The 19,921-nt window shown below is 39.0% G+C and overlaps 1 protein-coding gene across 1 annotated transcript; it reads right to left on the reverse strand.

Moving 5' to 3' along the window:
• Positions 1 to 519: 519 nt before the first annotated feature.
• Positions 520 to 10,099, reverse strand: Syt4 (synaptotagmin 4). Its single transcript, XM_021150967.3, has 4 exons — positions 9,783 to 10,099; positions 6,128 to 6,942; positions 4,262 to 4,382; positions 520 to 3,197 (listed from the first exon to the last, which is right to left on the reverse strand). Exons 1-4 carry the CDS (start codon positions 9,814 to 9,816, stop codon positions 2,890 to 2,892), a joined length of 1,278 nt encoding a protein of 425 aa, XP_021006626.1. The 5' UTR covers positions 9,817 to 10,099; the 3' UTR covers positions 520 to 2,889.
• Between the last annotated feature and the right edge of the window lie 9,822 nt (positions 10,100 to 19,921).

The raw sequence follows: 19,921 nt of genomic DNA on the forward strand, positions 1-19,921 counted from the left end.
AAGCAGAGGCTAACCCTAACTCTGTGTCTGCCTATGGATCCTGGTCCCCTAACTGGGCTGCCTTGTCCGACCTCGGTGGGAAAGAATGTGCCTAGTTCTGCAGTGACTTAATATGTCAGGGTGGGTTGGTACCCAGGGGGTGGAGGGGAGTCCTCCTCATAAGAAGAGAATTTGAGGGAGTGTGAAAAGGCTGTGTGCGGGGAGACTGGGAGGGGAGACTGGGAGGAGAAGGAGGCTACAATCAGAGCATGTTCCTGGACAGCCAGGACTACACAGAAAAACCCTGTCTCAAAAAACAGAAGAAAAAAAAAAAGAATTGGGATTGTCACTTTGGAGTACACATATCTTGCCCCCCCCCCCAGATAACTGTCAAAAATCAGACAAAAATCACAGCTCCACACATGAAAGATCTTGTACTCCCTAAGCTATATGGGTGGTCTATCAGAAAAAGATAAAAACTCAGAAAGCAAGAAGATACTGTTTAGGACAGAGCCATTGGCAGGAAATGCGTCACTGAAATTGGGCAAAAGCAGCAGTTTATTCATGTCTTACAAACACACAGTGCTGGCACAAAGGGACAGACAGCATCTCCCTAACACCATGCTTTCCTCCGGATCACTACTGAACTACAACAAGTCAGAACGGGTCAGTTACTGAATCACACAGTTCCTCAGACATGGTAACCTCCCGATTTGGGTGGTTAGACTGGCTAAGCACACAAAAAATAATATTGTACATGTTGAATACAGTGCAGGAATTTTAGCAGAATTGGATATTCACGTTAAGATTGTAATACATTATAAACAGTACAATTTTCAGAAATAATGAGATTGCATATCTCCCTGCCTGTTTCAATTTTTCCTTGCTTTTCTCCTTTCCTGTATCTCTCTCTTTTTTTTTCTTAAAACCAGTTATAAATAGTTTCAATCAACTTTCCCCATCAAAACACTTTAAGTCGTAAAACTAAAAACTATTTACAATTTTAAAAGTGTTTGTTGTCAGATTTGTTTTCTATTTAAAAAAAAAAAATTCCACCAAACATCCTATAAACTGGGTCACCATCAGCTTCCTGCCATTCTGTGGGATACTTGGAAATGAAGTCTCTTGACATGAAAGCTCCAAGCTCCACAGGTTCCATGGCCTGTGACATCAAATGTACATACATGCAGAGGCCGTATGGCCTCCCCAACTCCACATGACCACAGCTCACTCCATGTTATTCTCAGACTGCTGAGTAGGCAGAGATGTCAGATGACGTTGTCACTGGATGGCTATGAGTGAGGGGAAAGCGTAAAATTTTTGTACAAACAGAATGAAATATATCTCCTTATAGAAAGTCAGAGTTTTGTCGTAGTCATAAAAAGCACAGACAAGTGGTTCAGAAATACATTTTCATCGAATTTACAAACACTGTGATATCAAACACATTCGCAAAAATGCTAAAGCACTGACACAAAACTTGACTCAAAGGTAAAATTTCCAGTAGACATTATCTCTAACTTGCATATTTAATAATTCGGCTGGACCTAAGTCATACTCATGAGTCTCTGATGACTCAAATATAAAGACATTGCCATTGAATTAAGTCTTCCCAGGAAATGCCAGAGCTCTGCTCGCCTCACACAGGTTTTGCAAGAATTTCAGAACTCAGCAATTGGGAGTGGCACAAGACACGATAATTTAAGCTATCTTAAAAATAACAGCTCAAAACAAACTGGCGTCTAAAGACAGCGAAGAACACACTGTCTCTGCTATTTTTACAGCCTAACTATATTTTGTGAATATTTGTAAATTCTGAAAGGCTTACTCTTTTCTTGTCTTAGTCTTTTACTTAATGTGGTTGACTTCAACTTGACAATGAATTCCACAAGTTTTTTTCTTTCCTTTTGTTTCTTTTTAAGTAGCTTAGTTCTTTCTCAGTAAGAATAAGTTAAAAACTTAAGTAGCCATGTCCACTCTGAGGGGGAAAGACAATCTTGAAAATACACTTGTACACTGATAGATTTTTATATTAAAAAAAAATGTATTCCTAACTGAATTGCTAGCTTAGGTTTATTTTTTTTTCACTAGTCTGACAACTTCACAATGGTAAATAGGAGTATCTTAGGCCACACTGAGGCTTCTGACAGGCAGTGAATAATTCAAGACCATGGTTCTTAGGTGAAGTTAAATTTTACATGACTCACATGTGATGGAACAAAAATAATCTCATATCAACCACAGTGTTCTTCAATTCAGCCCTTTTATAAATCAATCTCTCAACTTGTTTGCTGTATTTATGAAATGAACCTAAGCTACCCTTCTTATGATGAGACTGTATCAAATAATCACCATGAAAATTACAGCATACTTTGATATATAAGACAATCATTTGTACATGACATATTTAACTAAAAAAAAAAAAAAACCAGACTTGAGGACATTTTGGAAATATCTTTGGATTTAAATAAAACCTATCTCCCCCAACCTGAAGAAACATGGATTAATTTTCATACAAAAAGGTGTGGTTCTCATTTTTAACTCTAACAATCACCTGATTTCCACTACCAAGGCAAAACTGAAATCATCACCTACAACACACATCTGTGACGAGGTTAAGTTAGGGTGCTCATAACAGGCTTGGTTGGCCCACTTAATACCACACAGAGGGAAACTGAATATCTTACGAAAACTTGGCCAACACCTCTAATAAAAGAGGAAATTATCATAATACACATTTACAACTATTTTCTGGCCTATTCATTTAATCCACTTCTAACCAAAACAAATAAGTAAATAAAAATAAATAATAAAGTAGCTTGCTGTACCACAAGCTTACAATCGTGTGTAAGAAAGAAAATTGCTTCTTGCCTAGTAAAAATCTTTAAGTTGCAGCTCATGGCCAGGAAGCTAACCATCACAGAGCATGTGCCACTTAGCAATCTGTCTCCTGGGGAAGTCACAGATCTCCTTCCAGTGCCCCCCACCACTTCCTTCTGCTGTGGCACCCAGGACCAACCGTCCAATCACCTCATTTCGGGATCCCCTTTCAGAATCCAAAACTAAGAATTCAACACTGATTTCTTCAAGACTCTCACAAGGAATATCAAAGACAAACAGTTCATTGAACACTGCGTTGGGAGTGCATTTCTTAACGTGAGTCTTCTTTTTAGAGATTCTCTTCTTGGCATGGTACAGGTTCACTTTGACGTAGGGATCTGCAATGGCATACAACAAGTGTTATGTTGACAACAATCAGCCGCAGGTCTAGTCTCCTTAGTGAGCATGGCACCCCAATACAGTGGAAATGAGGCTCTTACAATGAAAACAAGTCTAAACAGATGGGAAGTGAAAATAGGTTTCACTCTCCTCGTTTTAATTAAATTGAAAATATTGATAAATAGAAACTAGTTCTAGACCTGATGTCAGGGAAGATAAGAGAATGCTGCATACTGCCCACTAATTATTAATTGCATAACTGAGGCGAAAGTAAATCTCACCCTTTCTGAGCTCACTCACTTTGTGATCTTGGTAAGTCTATCTTCAGGTGAGTGCTGCTTTTGTTGCTAAACAGGGGTTTGGAAACCGTGCAGGTCGTATCCTGCCCCTTAGCTTTTCTGCATGTGGTTGGAGAGTTGATCTTTCCTGTGACACTAGATGGGTTTAGGGTCATGTGACTTTCCTTATCACACAGTTAACTGGTTTTGAGAGGTTATTTATCTTCATACCACTAGGTGATTCTTTATTAAAATATATACTTCTAGTTTTCAAAATACACTTCAAGTATTATTGTACTCAATTTCTATAGTGCTTAAGAAATAGAGAGGATACTATACTAAGAAATAGAAAAGTGACTATTTTAAGATCATTTTAACCCACAACTTAGCTCATTTTCTTTCTCATTATATTCTACAAAAACCATTTTATTTTTTCCAGACTTTTTGAAAACTAAAACGTAATTATTAAAGTAATGAAGTCATTAAAGATGCAGATGAGTAAGCTCATTTGAGACGCAAAACTTCAAAACTCTTGTTCTGAGCAATACTAGGCTCCGTCTTTCCTCATCGTTCCAAGAGCTTCCTCCGAAGTTGTCTCTCAGGAAATGAACTTCTCTGGATTGTTGGCAGAACTGACTCACAAATTTTCCCATAAAGAAGAAAGAAAAAAAAAAAAAAGACAATCCACAAGCCCATAACTCATGATCCTGAGGGACAAAACCAGACTCCGGTGTTAGTTAAAAATTGTAGAGGCTGAACTCCAGTATTTCAGAAGCCGTTCTTACCTGAAAGTCCAGACACATCAGATTTCGGTAGGTGCCGCGCTTTTAAGACAACCACAGTGAGCGTGTTTGTAGTGGACTGATAACAGAGAGAGACCAGAAGTTCACCCCGGCCAGAAGACTTCTAACAAAGAGAAACACCGTGGATGGAGTTTTAATCTTCAGCTTTTGTACTCTCATCACAAAACATACAGCAACATAATAGCTTTGTTATTTTAATGTCATGTTCCTATCTAGTTTTTATTTTAACAGGCGAAGAAATCTGAAAAACTGCTTTTATGCCGCTTCATAACGACTAAATCCATTGCCTGCCATCTTGTGGTTGTTTCAAGTACTACAGAATGCTAAAATCTGCAAAGATTTGACCACACCCAGCACACATGTTTTGAAGGATATTACATTATACTTTCAAGAGGATTTGTTTGTTTGTTTGTTTGTTTCGCTTTTGCTATGTAAGAACATCTCTGATCTTCAAAATCATTAATAGTCATAAAATGAATAATCTTATCAATTGGTATGTGTAGGATTGCATGGCACATATTTTATCTTATTTTAAATTCTTCACTATTGGCACTAGTGGCATTTGAATTCAAGCCACAGAAAATCTATTCTGCATCCAACAATTATTCTGGACCAGGGTCATGATGGAGTTAGAATTCTTGTCCTTTCATAGTCAAAGACTCTTTTCAGTCTAAGGAGAAAATAAATAAATTTAAGTACTTGAGAGAACTGACTCTAACTTTAAAACTTGGTCTTAGGCAGTAACAAAGATCCCTTTACTGAAGGCTATTTATGCTTAGTTTTATATGAAAGACATTACCTAAGACATCTAAGATTGTAACGTTCAAGCTTTAACTACAACTAACAAAACAGTAACATGGGACTTGCTTATAATTAAGAACAGCTAAATAAAAAATGCATCAAAAAAGAACTAAAGTTGAGAAAAACCATCTAAAACTAAACAGTTTACCAAAAAAGCATACCAAAGAAAGCAAAACAACAACCAGGGAGCTATTTGATCCTCATGGGCCCCAGTCAGTCAGGTGCCTCACACAAGCTGTGCAACTCTCTGGGGCCTGAATTCCACTATTGCCAATACAAGACAGGAAGATGATTACAAAGTGTTCTAAAGATATTTTTAGATCCAAAATATTGTGATTTCAAAATACATAAATAATGTGATTGTTGTTTTCTTAAGTTGTGACATTAGGAGAACAAATTGTTCTGAAATACGAAGATTAGGAACTGTGAAGTTTACATTTAAAGCAGAAAAGGTTTCTCTTTGCTAAATTGATATCATGTCATTTCCTAATTATCCAAGAGCTATCAAAGGAGTCCATGTCAGAGGGCAGGGTAACACACTTCCTGTATGCAGGAGAAAAAAAATGGACATTCGGAAGACAACATAACAGAATGACCCTTGTTCAAAAGCGATTTCATTAAAAGTACATTCAAATCCCACATCCTGAGAAGGAACTGGCTTACTTTTTAATTTCAGTTTCAAATTCAGTTACTCTGAACTGAAACACTTTAACAACATATGTTAAGAGACACACACATGAATTTTAAAGTAGCAGCCCTTTTCAAACTATTTTAATAGAAAATTTAAAAATACCTGTTACACAAATGATGTGTAAGTATCATGAAATGCTTTCTCTTGTTTTTTTTTTATCACAAAGATTCCTTGAGCATTTCAATTGTGGATTAAACTTCCTTTTGCCTTCTCTATTCTCTTGTTCTCTGTTTACTATTACCCACAGTAATTAAGGATAATGTGTACCAACTCATCATTTGAATGAAAATACCATAGATATTTTTTAAAACTATACTAAATATTCCTTACAGCTACTTGAATGCTTACATAATTACCTTAGCATTTCTCTTGATGATCTCTCTAGTCATTAACATTTTTCCATCTGATAATTCAATCCCTGAAAGAGGAATCAGGACTTCTCCAATGACATCATCTCTAGAAAACCTGTCAAAACTCAGAACTGTGAAGTGCAAGGAGAGCTCTTGGATGTGGGGATAAGGGATTCCATAGAATGTGAAGGTTTCATCAAAAACAGGGTCCAGCGTCTTCCTCAGCACTCTGGTCTTCACTCTATGCTTCTTCTCTGGTAAGATTGTCATTTTGATGTACGGGTCAGAGGTCATGGATTGCTCGTCCATGGCTGGTAAGCCCTGGGCTTCCTTGATGTTCACCACAAAGGCTTTCTTCTCGAAGTTGTACTCTAGAGACAAGAAGAGTGTCCCCAGCTTCTCTTGTTTCTCCTCTGACATGAGGGAAGTGCTGGACTTCAAGCTCTCAGGGGAATTGGCCTCCTTTTCTGTCTCCGTAAAGAGCTTTGGGGTGACATTTTCCAGATCAGAAGAGCTGCCAGCTTTGGGGTTGGCTTTGGGGAAATTGCCATTGAGGTCTCGCTTCTCTAGGTCAAGATGCAGGGAAAGGTTGGGCAGAGCGGCTTTACCCTTCACTTCACTCTTGTCATCTCCTCCAAACTTCCTTTTGCTACTTAGGTTTTCTGGGTAGATATCAACTCCTTTAAGCACATGCACAAACTTGTATGGAGGAGTCTTGTTGGATTTAGCTGATCTTCTCTGGCAGCAGATCCAGGCAAAGAGAGAGACAGTGAAGACGAGGCCAAAAGCACTGAAGATGCCCACCACTGTGGGAATTTCATCTGAAAAACCAATTGACCAATGGCATACATTAAAGGATCAGGATTGAAAGGGGAGACTGTAGTGAAAGCATAACAGAGCCAGCCCCTGCTGTCGGTTGGGAGGTTTGACTTACTCCCCCAGAGTTCCTGGCATGAGTAACAGTGATGTTTCCCACTAACCTGAGGTCTAAACATAGCCCTATGTGACACACACAAAAAGACATTATGATTTAAAACACCTTAAATTCAGTAGATTCTCATAAATATATTAATAAATTAAAGTATATCTGGAATAAATGCAGGGTCATGTTAAGTATTCTCACCCTGGCTTTGTTTAACTCAGATATCAGTAGTCAACTATAATAATATAAGGAAGTACAATTGTCACATTTTGGAGCTTTCTAGAAGAATCAATCACACACACACACACACACACACACACACACACTACCTTCTTAAGATATCTTTATTCACCCAGGATTCAAGCAGAAAAAAAAAAAAAGAATACTTTAAAGACAGTAGTCCACACAACTAAAAACTTATGGAAAAAAAACATGGCCATTGGCTATTGCTATAAACTCATTAAAATTTTCTTTTTAATTGTGAGATGTGGTGAAAAGGTAAACATTTGTTAATAAGGTAAAAAGACAGTAAAATAAAATACATAGTATGGTAATAACATGTAATTAATTTATAACATGACAATCCCCTTATATATATGAACATAAAATTCTTCAAGCACTGAATTTTCCAAATCACAAAGTAATCTATGTGGGTTAGGCATAATAATGTGGTCATAAATGCATAACCATTCTCAAACTGTGAGTGTAAAGTGAGCATAGGTAATTTAGAGTTCAATTTTATCCTTGTATATTTCTACATGGCACATGGTAATAAAATTGAAAATGCCGTTGTTCTCTTAACTTCGAACGTATTAAATCGGTGATATCCAGTGACAGGCCAACAGTAATTGTACATGAAGCACATGTCATCTAATATGCAAGCAGGTTCTTCTGACAAATATTTAGGAGTTGTACTTCTACTTACTACATCTGACACAGTGACGCAGCTAAGTAAACCTTTAGCAAAAAGTGAATACAACAAAGTGTTATGTACATTTCCCTCTATTTTATCCCTGTTTTATTCTAAATGGTGAATACAAAGCATAAAAGTTCCAGCCCAAAAAGGGTTAACACTTTCTAAGACCAAGAAAAGGGATTTTTACAACTCTTCTCCATCGCCTAAATATTCCTCCCATCCACTTTAGATTCCTAAAAGTGAGCTCAAAGGAAGTCGGATGGAGAAACAGTAAGAAAAACATCTGAGATTAAACATAAAATCTATAACTTAATTCTATGGCTAAATTGAATCATTGTAAAGATGAAGTAAAGCTTTTAGTCTTCTAAATAGAAAAAAAGTGAATGCTACAAAGAAGAAAGGAGAAAGGGGGAAGAGGAAGAAAAGAAGGAGGGAGAAGAAGAGGAGGAGAGGGAGGAGGAGGGAGGGGAGGAGGAGAGAGAGAAGGGAAGGGAGAGGAAGAGGAGGAGGAAGAGAAAGAAGAGTTAATCAGCTAAACAGTGTCAGCTTCTTCTATTCAAGTCTTTGTCACACACACACACGCACGCACACACACACACAATCTAATAACTCAGGGCAAGGCAACAAAAGCAAACTCAGGAACTAAGAAATTCTTCAGCCACTGTAAGAACAATAAAAGCAGTTAAAGTCATTATTTCTAAGTATAAAGACAGGTGGGTATGGAAACATTCTCACAAGGGTAGTCTCAGAAGATAGCCCACTGTGAGAAAATGCTTTATTTCAAATCAGTAACTGAGTGTAAATATCACACACACATACACACACACACATCCAATGATGAAAGGCTAAGAAAATAATTTATGAATATTTTATTATATCTAATATTCACAACACCCAAGATAATATGGACTCACACTCTGCTAACGTAACTACTGATACTGTACTTAGCTTTGAGAGCAGAGATAGGGTCCTTAGCACTCATATTAGTCACAATTATTATACATGAGAGATACTATTCAGAAATTTCTTCATCCTTTAACTTAAAAATACTTATAGATAAAACCCTGATCTTTTCCCAGTAGAATATAATTGGACCTAGACATGCCGATTGATTTTCTAAAATGTATGTCTAATTTATTCACTGAAGCAGACAAGGAGACCATAGTGACAAAATTTTGGAATACGAACAGGAAAAGCAATCGAGAAAGCAGCAGCTCTAACCCAAGTTTTGAGTAGCTTTTTTACTTAAACTGTACAGCGCTGGACTCCAGAAAGCTCAATCAGAGACATGAAAAAGGCCAAAGCCGGTTGTTCTAAAGTCCCAAGAACTACAGTATCACAGAATTTTATCTGTCATTAGTAACATTCTTCAGGTATACAAGAAAACATAGCAGAGAAATTTATCACAGCGTAATAGAACACGCATCTCAAACCCTCAATGTACAAGTTATTTTATGTCGTATCAACTCTTATGTAACCAAAGGCGTACGTAGCTTTTCCTAAAAGATTTACACACAAATAGGAACCATCCAGAAAATAAATGAAGCAGTATTCTAACAACAGATGTCCTTTTCTTTCCTCAGCTCAGGCTGTAGCTTACAGAGCCGCGTGAACATTCGGGAACTTCTGGAAGGTGAAATCACAAGGCAATGTTAAGGAGAAAAATATCAAGGGAAGGAAGTAAGCCACAATTAACCATCTGCTGTTCTCGTCTTCCTTTCAAATTAGCTACTTGAAAATATACATATTCAAGACCCAGTAGAGAGCAAAGCACAGCACAGCCCCGAGCCCAGCCACAGCCCCAAGTTCAGCAACTTGCTCACCGAATTCCACGCGGCTGGTGGTGATAGGAGCCATGTTTTCTGCGTGCTCTGTCCGAGGTGCTGAAAGAACTCCGGGCAGATTCACCTGGAAGGATCCGGGAACAAGGCTTCCAGGGGAAACACAGGGGATCTGGGACCAGCACCGGCAGCGGGAGGGACTGGAGGAAGGTCCGCGCTCTCTATCAGCAATGTGCCACCCTGCCCTGTTCCTGTTGGCTCTTCTGAAAAGCTTGTCTCCGAGACTCCAGACGTGGCTGAAACCCGAATTGACGCAATCCTGACGCTACAGGGCTGAAATCAGCACCTGCCCTCCCCCTCCTCCCTCCAGCCGCTCCTCCTCGCCCTCCTTCTGGCATCCTCCCTCCTCTCTTGAGGATTCAGCGCACACTCACCAATTATTTTAACTGTTGGGCTACTAGATTTGAACTATGCTATTCTGTTAGACTCGGAGGCACACGGAGACGCGTCCTGAAACGTATCCTTGACAATTCTTAGTCCAAAATTCTCCTGATGATATACAGACATTAAAATAAATGAGTCCTACTTATCAGACTATCATAATTTATAAGAGGAATACAGAGTAAAGAGAGGGAAGTCTCCATATCAAATGACTCACTGTAATATGCATGCTTGCTTCTTAAATTATTCTGTGAACTATTGCATGCATGCCATACTTATTTGGAGGAAATACACTGTAAATTGTTACATTAAAAATAATCATGTTCTTACTACCAATTTATAGTCTGAACATTAGGTTGATAGTGTTGCTGGTTTCTTGTCTGTCAGCTATTTTCCTTTTAATACTTGACATTTGACCAGTTAAGATTCTTGGGAATAGATGGAATTAATTCTGTTTGAATTTATTCTCAGATATGACTTTTAATATTTGGATACTGCTGATATAGTAACATTTATAGTCAAATGTTCTGACCTCTAATAGGTTTCTGCAAACAAATAACAAGAATTGGACCAAATTCTGAAATAATATTATTACCAGTTACTTTCAAAGGACTGCTATTCTGGAATGAGGATCTGAAAAAATATGGTGTCAATTTTTGATTAATTTGAATCGTAAGGTTATCACTTTTAAAAAACAAACACTAAGCAGATTTATAAAGAAGAAACATAGCTGTAATTTTCACCTATCATTTAATGTTACACACACACACACACACCTTTGCTCTGGAATTCAATTAACAAATGAAATGCAATATGTACTGTCATGAAGGAAGCTGAGCCATGAGGTTGTTTCAGAAAACTACTGTACATGAGACAGGTGTCTGCACACTGGCAAACAGCTTCCCTAAGTGCCAGCAGTGTGTCTGGGGATACACTGGTTTCAGCCCTCTGCATCATGGAAAATTTTCTAAGTCAAAGCCTCATTTCTTTCTACCAGCTCCCACACACTTGGCACTGAAGTGTTCTTTGAATAGACATTTTTTAAACCTTACATATTCATGCTATGAAAACACAGAAACTAAGTCACTGTGTGTCATGTTCCCATGGCAGTGGCTGTGCTAATGTTCTAAGCAACCCAAACATGCATAGTACCTGCCTTCTCAGCCCTCTGCATGCACCAGTTAAAGTGTTCTGTTTCATGAAAGTAGAATTCACTTGTGATGCATTTCGCAGTAATCTGATCATACAATGTAAATTATATTAAAGTATATGTTTCCCATCTAAGTTGTTGTAACATATGGTTAAGCTCATTTGTCATAAACATAAATATATTCTGTGTATGTTACATTAAAATTAGTACCTCATTAACTATAGCTTCATATGGCAAAATGGTGTGTCAAACCTGTCTAGATTCTTAAACAGTATTTCTCCAAAACTCAGCCCATCCTGCCCTCCCCTATTTCAAAAGAGCTAATGAAGTAAGAGGACCAATTGCCCAGAGTTGATGCCATTGTAGCTATTTCATTGCTTGCTTTAAAAGCAAACTGAAAATAAATGCTATTAATCAAAACCTGAACTTTCTTTTTCACTTGGTGAGTATCACTTTAGCATTTATACAATCTCTAGACAAGGTTCAAGCAGCATCAGATAAAGAGTGGAATCCACAGAAAAAGATCCTGGAAGTTTCTGGTTGAGATTTGTGCCCTACCACATTATTGCATTGTTCTTTCAGATCTAGCAAACTAGTAATCAATTGACTGACATGCCCAATCTGATTCTTGCAGCACGGACAAGGGAGGAGAGGTTGTTGCTAGGTAACCACCCTTTTACCACCCAAAACACACAACCTTAAACAATTGCAGTCCTGGGAAGCAGAAGGGTCTGTCCCAGCAGCAGTGTTTACTTCAGAGTGTTTCCTTCACACCGCAAATGTCTGCACATACTATGCTCTCAGAAACAATTAGGAAAACATTTGAACTCAACTTAGTTTTTTTTTTTAATTCGAGTATATTCAATTGATAACTCATTCAGGTAATTAGTTTTAACTTAATATGAAGTTAGATTTGTATTTGTAGAATCTATATTATATATACTTTATGTTTTAGCATCCCCTAATACAAAAATATTGGTTAATATTCTGCTAATCAAAGGAAAACTTCAAAAGTGTGTGAAATATTAAATTAATCTTCAGTAAGTTTCAGCAATACTCAAATTGGTTATACACATTTTTCTGGTATTTGGAGTGGATTGAATATCTCATCATAGATAATGAATAATTGCTTCAATGTTCCAAGTCATTTTATTAAGAATACTGGCTCTAGGCCTGGGACAGGAGAGGATACAGGGAGTCTATGGGGTGACACTAGCTTAGATTCAGAGAGGGAGATATAGAGACTGAAGTAGCCACCTCCTGTAGCCAGGCAGGACTTCCAGAGGAGGTGGGGGGACATCAATCTACCCACAAAACCTTCAACCTAAAATTTGCTTTGCCTACAAAATGTGCAGGGATAAAGATGGAATGAAGACTGAGTGAATGGCCATCCAATGACTGACTTAAGACCCATCTGTTGTAAAGGAGCTAACGCCTGACACTATTAATGATACCTTGCCATGCTTGCAGAAAGGAACGTAATGTAACTATGCTCTGAGAGGCTTCATGGAGCAGTGGATGGAGGCAAACACAGACACCCACAGCCAAACATCAGGCAGAGCAGAGAGAGTCCTATTGAAGACTCTCGGATAGAGGTGGGCAACCTGGAGGGGACAAGGACACCACAAGAAAATCCACAGGGTTAACTAACCTGAGACCATAGGGGCTCACAGAGCCTGGGCCACCAACCAGGAAACATGCAGGAGCTGGAGCTAGAACCCCTACGCATTTGTAGCAAATGTGCAGCTTGGTCTTCATGTGGATCCCCAAACAAGTGGAACAGGGTCTATCTCAGCCTCTATTCCCTGCCATTAGATCCCTTCCCACATACTGGGACTGCCTGGATGAGCCTGGGGAGTGGGGGCCGGGGGATGTGGATTGCCTAGAACTGCTGGGACTAGCTAGATGCCCCAGGGTGGGGTGGTAGTCACGGGTAAGGAGGGGCTAAAGGGGGAAGAATTTGTAAGGGTGGACAGGAAAGAGGGGAGGGAGGGGGATTGTACCTCTCTGTCTCTATCTGTCCCTCTCCCTTACTCTCCCTCTCCCTCTCCCTCCCCCTCCCCCTCTCTCCCTTCTTGCAGATCTTAGCAACTACATCAGGCCCATGCCTACCTGCCTGCCTGCTGCCATGCTCTGCACCATGATGCTCATGGATTCACCCTCTGAAACTCTAAGCAATCCTTCAATTAAATTAGTTGTTTTGCAAGTTGCCTTGGCCGTGTTGTATCTACACAGCAATAGAAAAGTAGCTAAGACTGATGAAAATGGCATTTTCATTAATGTAGCCAGTTCTACTACAGAAACTCTTATACCCCATGAACATGAGAGATCTTCCCATTATCTGGCGGTATCAACTTCCTACTCCAGTTAAAATTTTTACTGCATAAATCTTTCATTTCCGTGGTTATTTTAATTTCAATTTTTATTCTACTGTGAATTGGATTTCTTTTGTGATCTTTCTCTAATCATATTATTTATTGTTATATAGGACAACTACTGCATTTTTAATACTGTTTTTTATCTTACTGTTTTTCTAAAAGTGGTTATCAGAACTATTAGCTGTCTAGTGCAGTCTTTAAAGTCTTTGACATATAGGATCATATAATAAGTAGAGGGCAATAATTACTTTCAATTTACATCACTTTTCTTTTTTATTGGTTGTTTTATTTATTTACATTTCAAATGTAATTCCCCTTCCTGGTTTCCGTTCCACAAACTCCCTACACCATCCCTCCTCCCCCTGTTTCTATGAGGGTGTTCCCCCCACCCACACACTCACCCACTCCTGCCTCACCGCCCTACCATTGGGGCATCAAGCCTCCACATGACCAAGGGCCTCCCCTCCCATTGATGCCAGATAAGGCAATCCTCTGTTATATATGTGGCTGGAGCCATGTGTCCTGCCATGTGTACTCTTTGGTTGGTGGTTTAGTCCCCAGGAGCTCTGGGTGGTCTGGTTGGTTGATATTGTTGTTCTTCCTATGGGGTTGCAAACCCCTTCAGCTCCTTCAGTTTTTCCCCTAACTCCTCCATTGGGGTCCTGTACACAGTCAGATAGTTGGCTGCAAGAATCAACATCTGTATTGGTCAGACTCTGGCAGAGCCTCTCAGGGGACAACTATACCATGCTCCAGTCAGCAAGCACTTCTTGGCATCAGCAATAGTGTCTGGGTTTGGTGTCTGCAAATGGGATGGATCCCTAGGTGGGGCAATCTCTGGATGGCCTTTCCTTCAGTCTCTGCTCCATTCTTTGTCCTTGCATTTCCTTTTGTTGAAATGTCCTATTGTTGAAATTGCATGGATGCAGCTTCCCTATCAAATACAGAAGACACTGACAGTAGGATCCTCTGACCCCCTGTCTGCCACCTTTCAGCAATGTTCTCTAAACCTTAGGTGTGGGGGTTGTACTGTAGATGTAACAGCTGGGGCTGGGAACTCCACTTTCAGTTGTTCTTTGTGTTTTAACTAGTTGTGTATTTCTGTGATCATCTCTAAACGTTGCAAACCACAGCTTCTTTGATGAGGGATGACATTTACAGTTATCGTGGGAATAAGGATAGGTATTTAGAATGGGGCTAAAAATTATACTAGTTTAGAAGTAAAACTTAATACTCATTGATCAACTTGCCTCTGACCTGGCAATGAGCAGTCTACCTTCGAGTCCTTTGATATCAGCTTTTGATATCAGCAATTCATATGCAATGAATTCAGGTGGTGTGTGTTTTCAGTGTCTGGCTTATTTAACTTGACCTAATAATCATTTCCAGCTCTCTCTGTGTTAAGATGTGATGGGTTTTATACTTTACTGTGGATGGGTAGCATTTTAATGTTCACATGTCACTAATTCTTAAATAAAACTATAATTGCAGGAACATATCATCTATGTATAACAAACACAGCAATTTGATTTTTTATTGAAAAGTTATTTCATGCAATGTGTTCTGATTATGGTTTCCTTCGCCGCAATTCCTCTGAGATTTTCTCCACCTCCCACTCTGTCATCTGAGTCTACACCCTTTCTGCCCCTGGCTAGAAAGCAAACAGCCATCTAAGGGATAATAAAAGAAAATAAGATAAAAGAAAAACAAACAACTCAGAATGGGACAAAACAAACAGAAGAACAGCCAAAGAAAAAGCATGAGAAAAACATACAGCTACAGAGACATGTGTTCTCGCACACAATAATCCCTAAGACCACAAAATCAGAAGCCATAATATATATATATGCAGACCTATAAGGAAAAGAAAAAAGAAAAAAGCTTTGATGTCATTGAGTTCATTTTCTGCTGTCCATCGACCGCTGAGCATGGGGCCTCCTCTGATGAGTGGTTTGTTTCCCTAGGGAGACCCTCCTGGAGGAAACGAATTTTTCATTTGCAATTGGAGGTAGCTTCTGGGTTACAAATAGGGCATGTATCCACTTCTGCTCTCAGAGCTAGGACCTTGTGCAGATCCCTGCAGGCCCTGTGAATGGCTTGTACACTCTTTCTACCCTCTCTTCAGCAGTTTTGTGAGGCCTGTAGGGAGGTGTTTGATGGAGACATCCCATTTAGAGCTGTGTGTTCCATGTGCGCTCTCTCGCTCTCCCTCCCCCTCCCTCTCCCTCCCCCTCCCTCTCCCCCTCCCTCCCTCCCTCCCCCTCCCCCTCCCTCTCCCCCTCCCTCCCTCTCCCCCCTCCCTCCCTCTCCCCCCTCCCTCCCTCCCCCTCTCCCTCCCCCTCCCTCCCTCCCTCCCCCTCCCTCTCCCTCCCCCTCCCTCTCCCTCCCCCTCTCCCTTCCCCCTCTCCCTGCCTCCCTCCCTCCCTCCTTCCCTCTCTCTCCCTCCTCACTGTCTGGATGTGGGACTTTCTATTTGTTCCCATCTGAAGCTTCTCTGATGATGGCTGAGCAAGGCACTGACCTAGGAGTATAGCAGAATGGTAGGAGTCATTCTGTTGCTATGTTCCTTAGAAGAACAGTAGTATTTGGTCTTCCCCTAGGAGCATGGCCTATCTAGTCTAAGGTTCTGGGCCACCCAAGCAGTCTATGTGTTCCATCTAATGGCCAGGGCCTTAAATCAAATCAGCTATGGTTAGTTATTCCCAGGAGCCTTGTGACATGCTTGCACCAGCCTGTCCTGCAGACAAGTCACCACTGTAGATTAAAGTAGTTGTGTCTGGACTGGTGTTTACCTTTCTCCTTCGGTAACATGTAGAGTACTTTCTAGTACCTTCAATACTAGTCCATAGTGGTAAAGGCTCTAGGTAGGCACCAGCTTCACTTCTCCATGTTCAGTGAGTTGTTTATGTGTTGTCTTCAGCTATAGGGCCTCACCATGCCATCATTTTGTGGAGAGTAACAAATAGCCTTGACAATAGTCTAGGTACTTGGAGGTTCCCATGTGACACTTTTGGCCAACACTAGATTATATGTGGCCCATCCTTAGTATTGGATGCTTCATTTGTTGACAAGAGATGTCCAACTGGGGCATTGTCTTCCTATTATTTGGTGATTTTATTTAAATCACCTACATGTACACATGGAAGTGCTTACTGTATCAGCTTTCCAGATGACCCCTCAATGGTCCTTATTTTTAGTATTCTCTCCTTTACAACTTTCCCTGTCCCTGTTTGATTTTCCTGTTCAAGTCACCCACCTCCTCCATCCATAACTATATATTCTATTCCCCCCTTCATAGAGAGATTCTTCCTTCCCACTTCCCTAGTTTCTAACCCCTCTGTGGTTATATGGATTGTAGCTTGCTTATTCTTGACATAACAGCTAATATTCCACATATAAGTGAATACATACCATATTTGTCTTTCTGAGTCTGGATTACCTACAAACTTCATGACTTCATTTGTTTAACAGCTGAATAATATTAAATAGTATAAATAAATATTTCTCTATTCATTCATTCATTCATTCATTCATTTATGGATATCTACACCAATTCCAATTTCTGGGTATTCTGAATAGACCAACAATAAACAATGGTGAACAAGCGTCTCAAGAGTAGAATGAAGGGTCCTTTAGATATATCCCCAAGTGGCATAACAGAATTTTGAGGTGTAGCAATTTCCAACATCCTGAATAGCCATCACACTGATTGTACAGTGACTGTACATGTTTATGCTTCCAACAGCAAATGAATAAGAGTGTTCCCCTTACTGCACATCCTAACCAGCATGAGCTGTCATTTGTTTTATTGATCTTGGATTGTGACTCATATAAAATGAAATCTCAAAGTAGTTTTGATTTTCATTTCCCTGCTGACTAAGGATGTTGAACACTTCTTTAAATGTTTCTTTGCCATTTGAGTTTCACCTTTTGAGAATTTTCTGTTTAGATTTGTACATCATTTTTAATTAATATATTAGTTTTCTTGATTTCCAAAGGTTTTTTTAGTTCTTTATATACTTTAGATATTAACCTTCTGTCAGATGTGTAGTTGATAAAAAAAAAAAAAAATCTTTTCCTATACTGTAGCCTGCTACTTTGCTCAAATGATGATGTCATTTGCATCACAGCAACTTCTTGGTTTTATGAAGTCCCATTTATTAATTGTTGTTCTCAGTTCCTAGGCTAACAGTGTTCTGTTCAAGAAGTCTTTTTCTGTGCCAATGAGTTCAAATATATTCCCCACTTTCTCTTTTATTAAATCAGTGTCTCTGGCCTTAGGTCATTGATTCATTTGGAGTTGAGTTGTGTACAGGATGATCAATATGGACAGATCTATTTGCATTACTCTACATATAGACATCCAGTTTGGTTAGAATCACTTATTGAAGATCTTGTCCTTTTTTCCAATGTACATTTCTGTATTCTTTATCAAAAATCAAGGGTTGATGGTATTTGGATTTATTTCTGTCTTCAATTCAATTCTATCAATCAATGTGTCTTTTTTGTGCCAATACCATACTGTTTTATTACTAAAGCTTTGTGGTATAATTTGAAATTGGGAACGGTGATAGCTCCAGCAGTTTTTTCATTATCCAGGAGTGTTTTAGCTATCTTGAGGATTTTTTTATTTCATTTTGTTTTTTGTTTTGTTTTCTGTGTGTTTTCATATGACAGTGAAAATTGTCCTTTCAGAATCAGTGAAGAATTGTGTTAGAATGTTGATTGAGAATTGCAATGACTCCCTATTTTAGTGGAAATGCTTAGTTTCTCTCCATTTAGGTTTATGTTGCCGATGGGCTTGCTGTTAATTGCCTTTTTTATGATAAGGTATGTCCCTTGTATGCCTAATCTCTCTAGGAATTTTTTCAACACCTTATTTTCAACAATAAAAAAATCATGCACAAACTTTTATTCTGATTTTAATAAATTCATTTGATTAGAACAATCTCTTAAAATCAGTATTCCACAATATTTCTTGTTACATTTGAGGGTTAAACAATTTCACCTCAAGGGCAAGATACAAGAGAAAGAGCATAGAGGTAATTTAAACGTTGACAAATTATCTTTCTTTTCAGATAAATTTCTTTCTCATAAACAAAAGACTAACTTCACTGAAGAATTATGCAAGGAAACAAAGCCAAAGGCTTTGAGTGGGATGTGGGAAATGTAATGGCATGAGTGGAATTTGCTAGTCTGGAAGCAGAATCAGACAGTGTGAGACAGAATCAATCCCTCGAAAAGATGATGACCTTGAAATTTCCAAAGCCACTGAAAATATCAGCTGATATTTCTTAAACCGCAGGTATGATTGATATAAATCATCCTGTATATCATTAGTTAAATCCTGAGGATAACTGGAAAATTATATGCCTTATGCATGAAAAAAAATGTTTGACAACTCCATAGAATGCAAGCCTCCTGAAAATAAGAAAATGACAACCTTAAAACCAGTAAAATGTCTAATTTGGAGTCCGAATTCTTACCCTTCCATCCACAGAGAAGTATAGTTCTCATTTCTCAACCCAGAAGTTTTTATCCTTCATTAGATGGAGACCACTGCAGAGATTTACAACTGCTAAAAATGCAAAGAACAGCTGACCATGGAATACCCAACCCAATTGACAGATCTATATATAACTCATCCTTACTCTCAGGAAACATCACAGAAAAAGAGGCATAAAGGTTGTAAGAACTAGGGGGCCACAACGTCTGCTGTGATGTAATGGCTTCTAAATATAACAGGAAGCAGCACCCACACAACCCCAACAATGCGGTCACTTAAACAATGGCAGCACAGTGATAACACTAGTTTACATGCCAGCCTCTACTGGGAAATCTCACAAGGCCCCAACTAGATGAAGAACTACAGGTAATTAAAATAAAAGGGCTTCTGAGAGAGGGTGAGTCAGCCTTCTCCAGAAGAGAGCATCCTGATTTGTAATCCAATCTTAAGCAGTCAGCCTTAAACACATGTACAAATCAGGAACATAAATGGACTCAGCAGACTGTATTTCCATGGACTTTGTAACAATAACAAGGAGGTCATGAATGTGAGAGGGAGCAGGAGACACAGAAGCAGTCAGAGGGACAGGGAAGGGTGAAGTGATGCAGTATTTATGTATGAATTATTTTTAAAATGGAAATATGTATAAAATTGGAGTAGCTGTCAAACTGGAATTTTTTAACCAGTAAAATAAAGATGAAAGGAA

The sequence above is a fragment of the Mus caroli genome, unplaced genomic scaffold (genome assembly GCF_978045245.1).
Source record: "Mus caroli unplaced genomic scaffold, Mus_caroli_1 scaffold_19, whole genome shotgun sequence".
Lineage (NCBI taxonomy): Eukaryota > Metazoa > Chordata > Mammalia > Rodentia > Muridae > Mus > Mus caroli.

Coding starts and splice junctions, on each gene's coding strand:
- Syt4 (XM_021150967.3), bottom strand. CDS start 9,816: ATGGCTCCTATCACCACCAGCCGCGTGGAATTCG. Junction 6,943..9,782: donor CACCAGCCGCGTGGAATTCG/GTGAGCAAGTTG, acceptor TTGGTTTTTCAG/ATGAAATTCCCACAGTGGTG. Junction 4,383..6,127: donor TCATCAAGAGAAATGCTAAG/GTAATTATGTAA, acceptor TCTCTTTGTTAG/AAGTCTTCTGGCCGGGGTGA.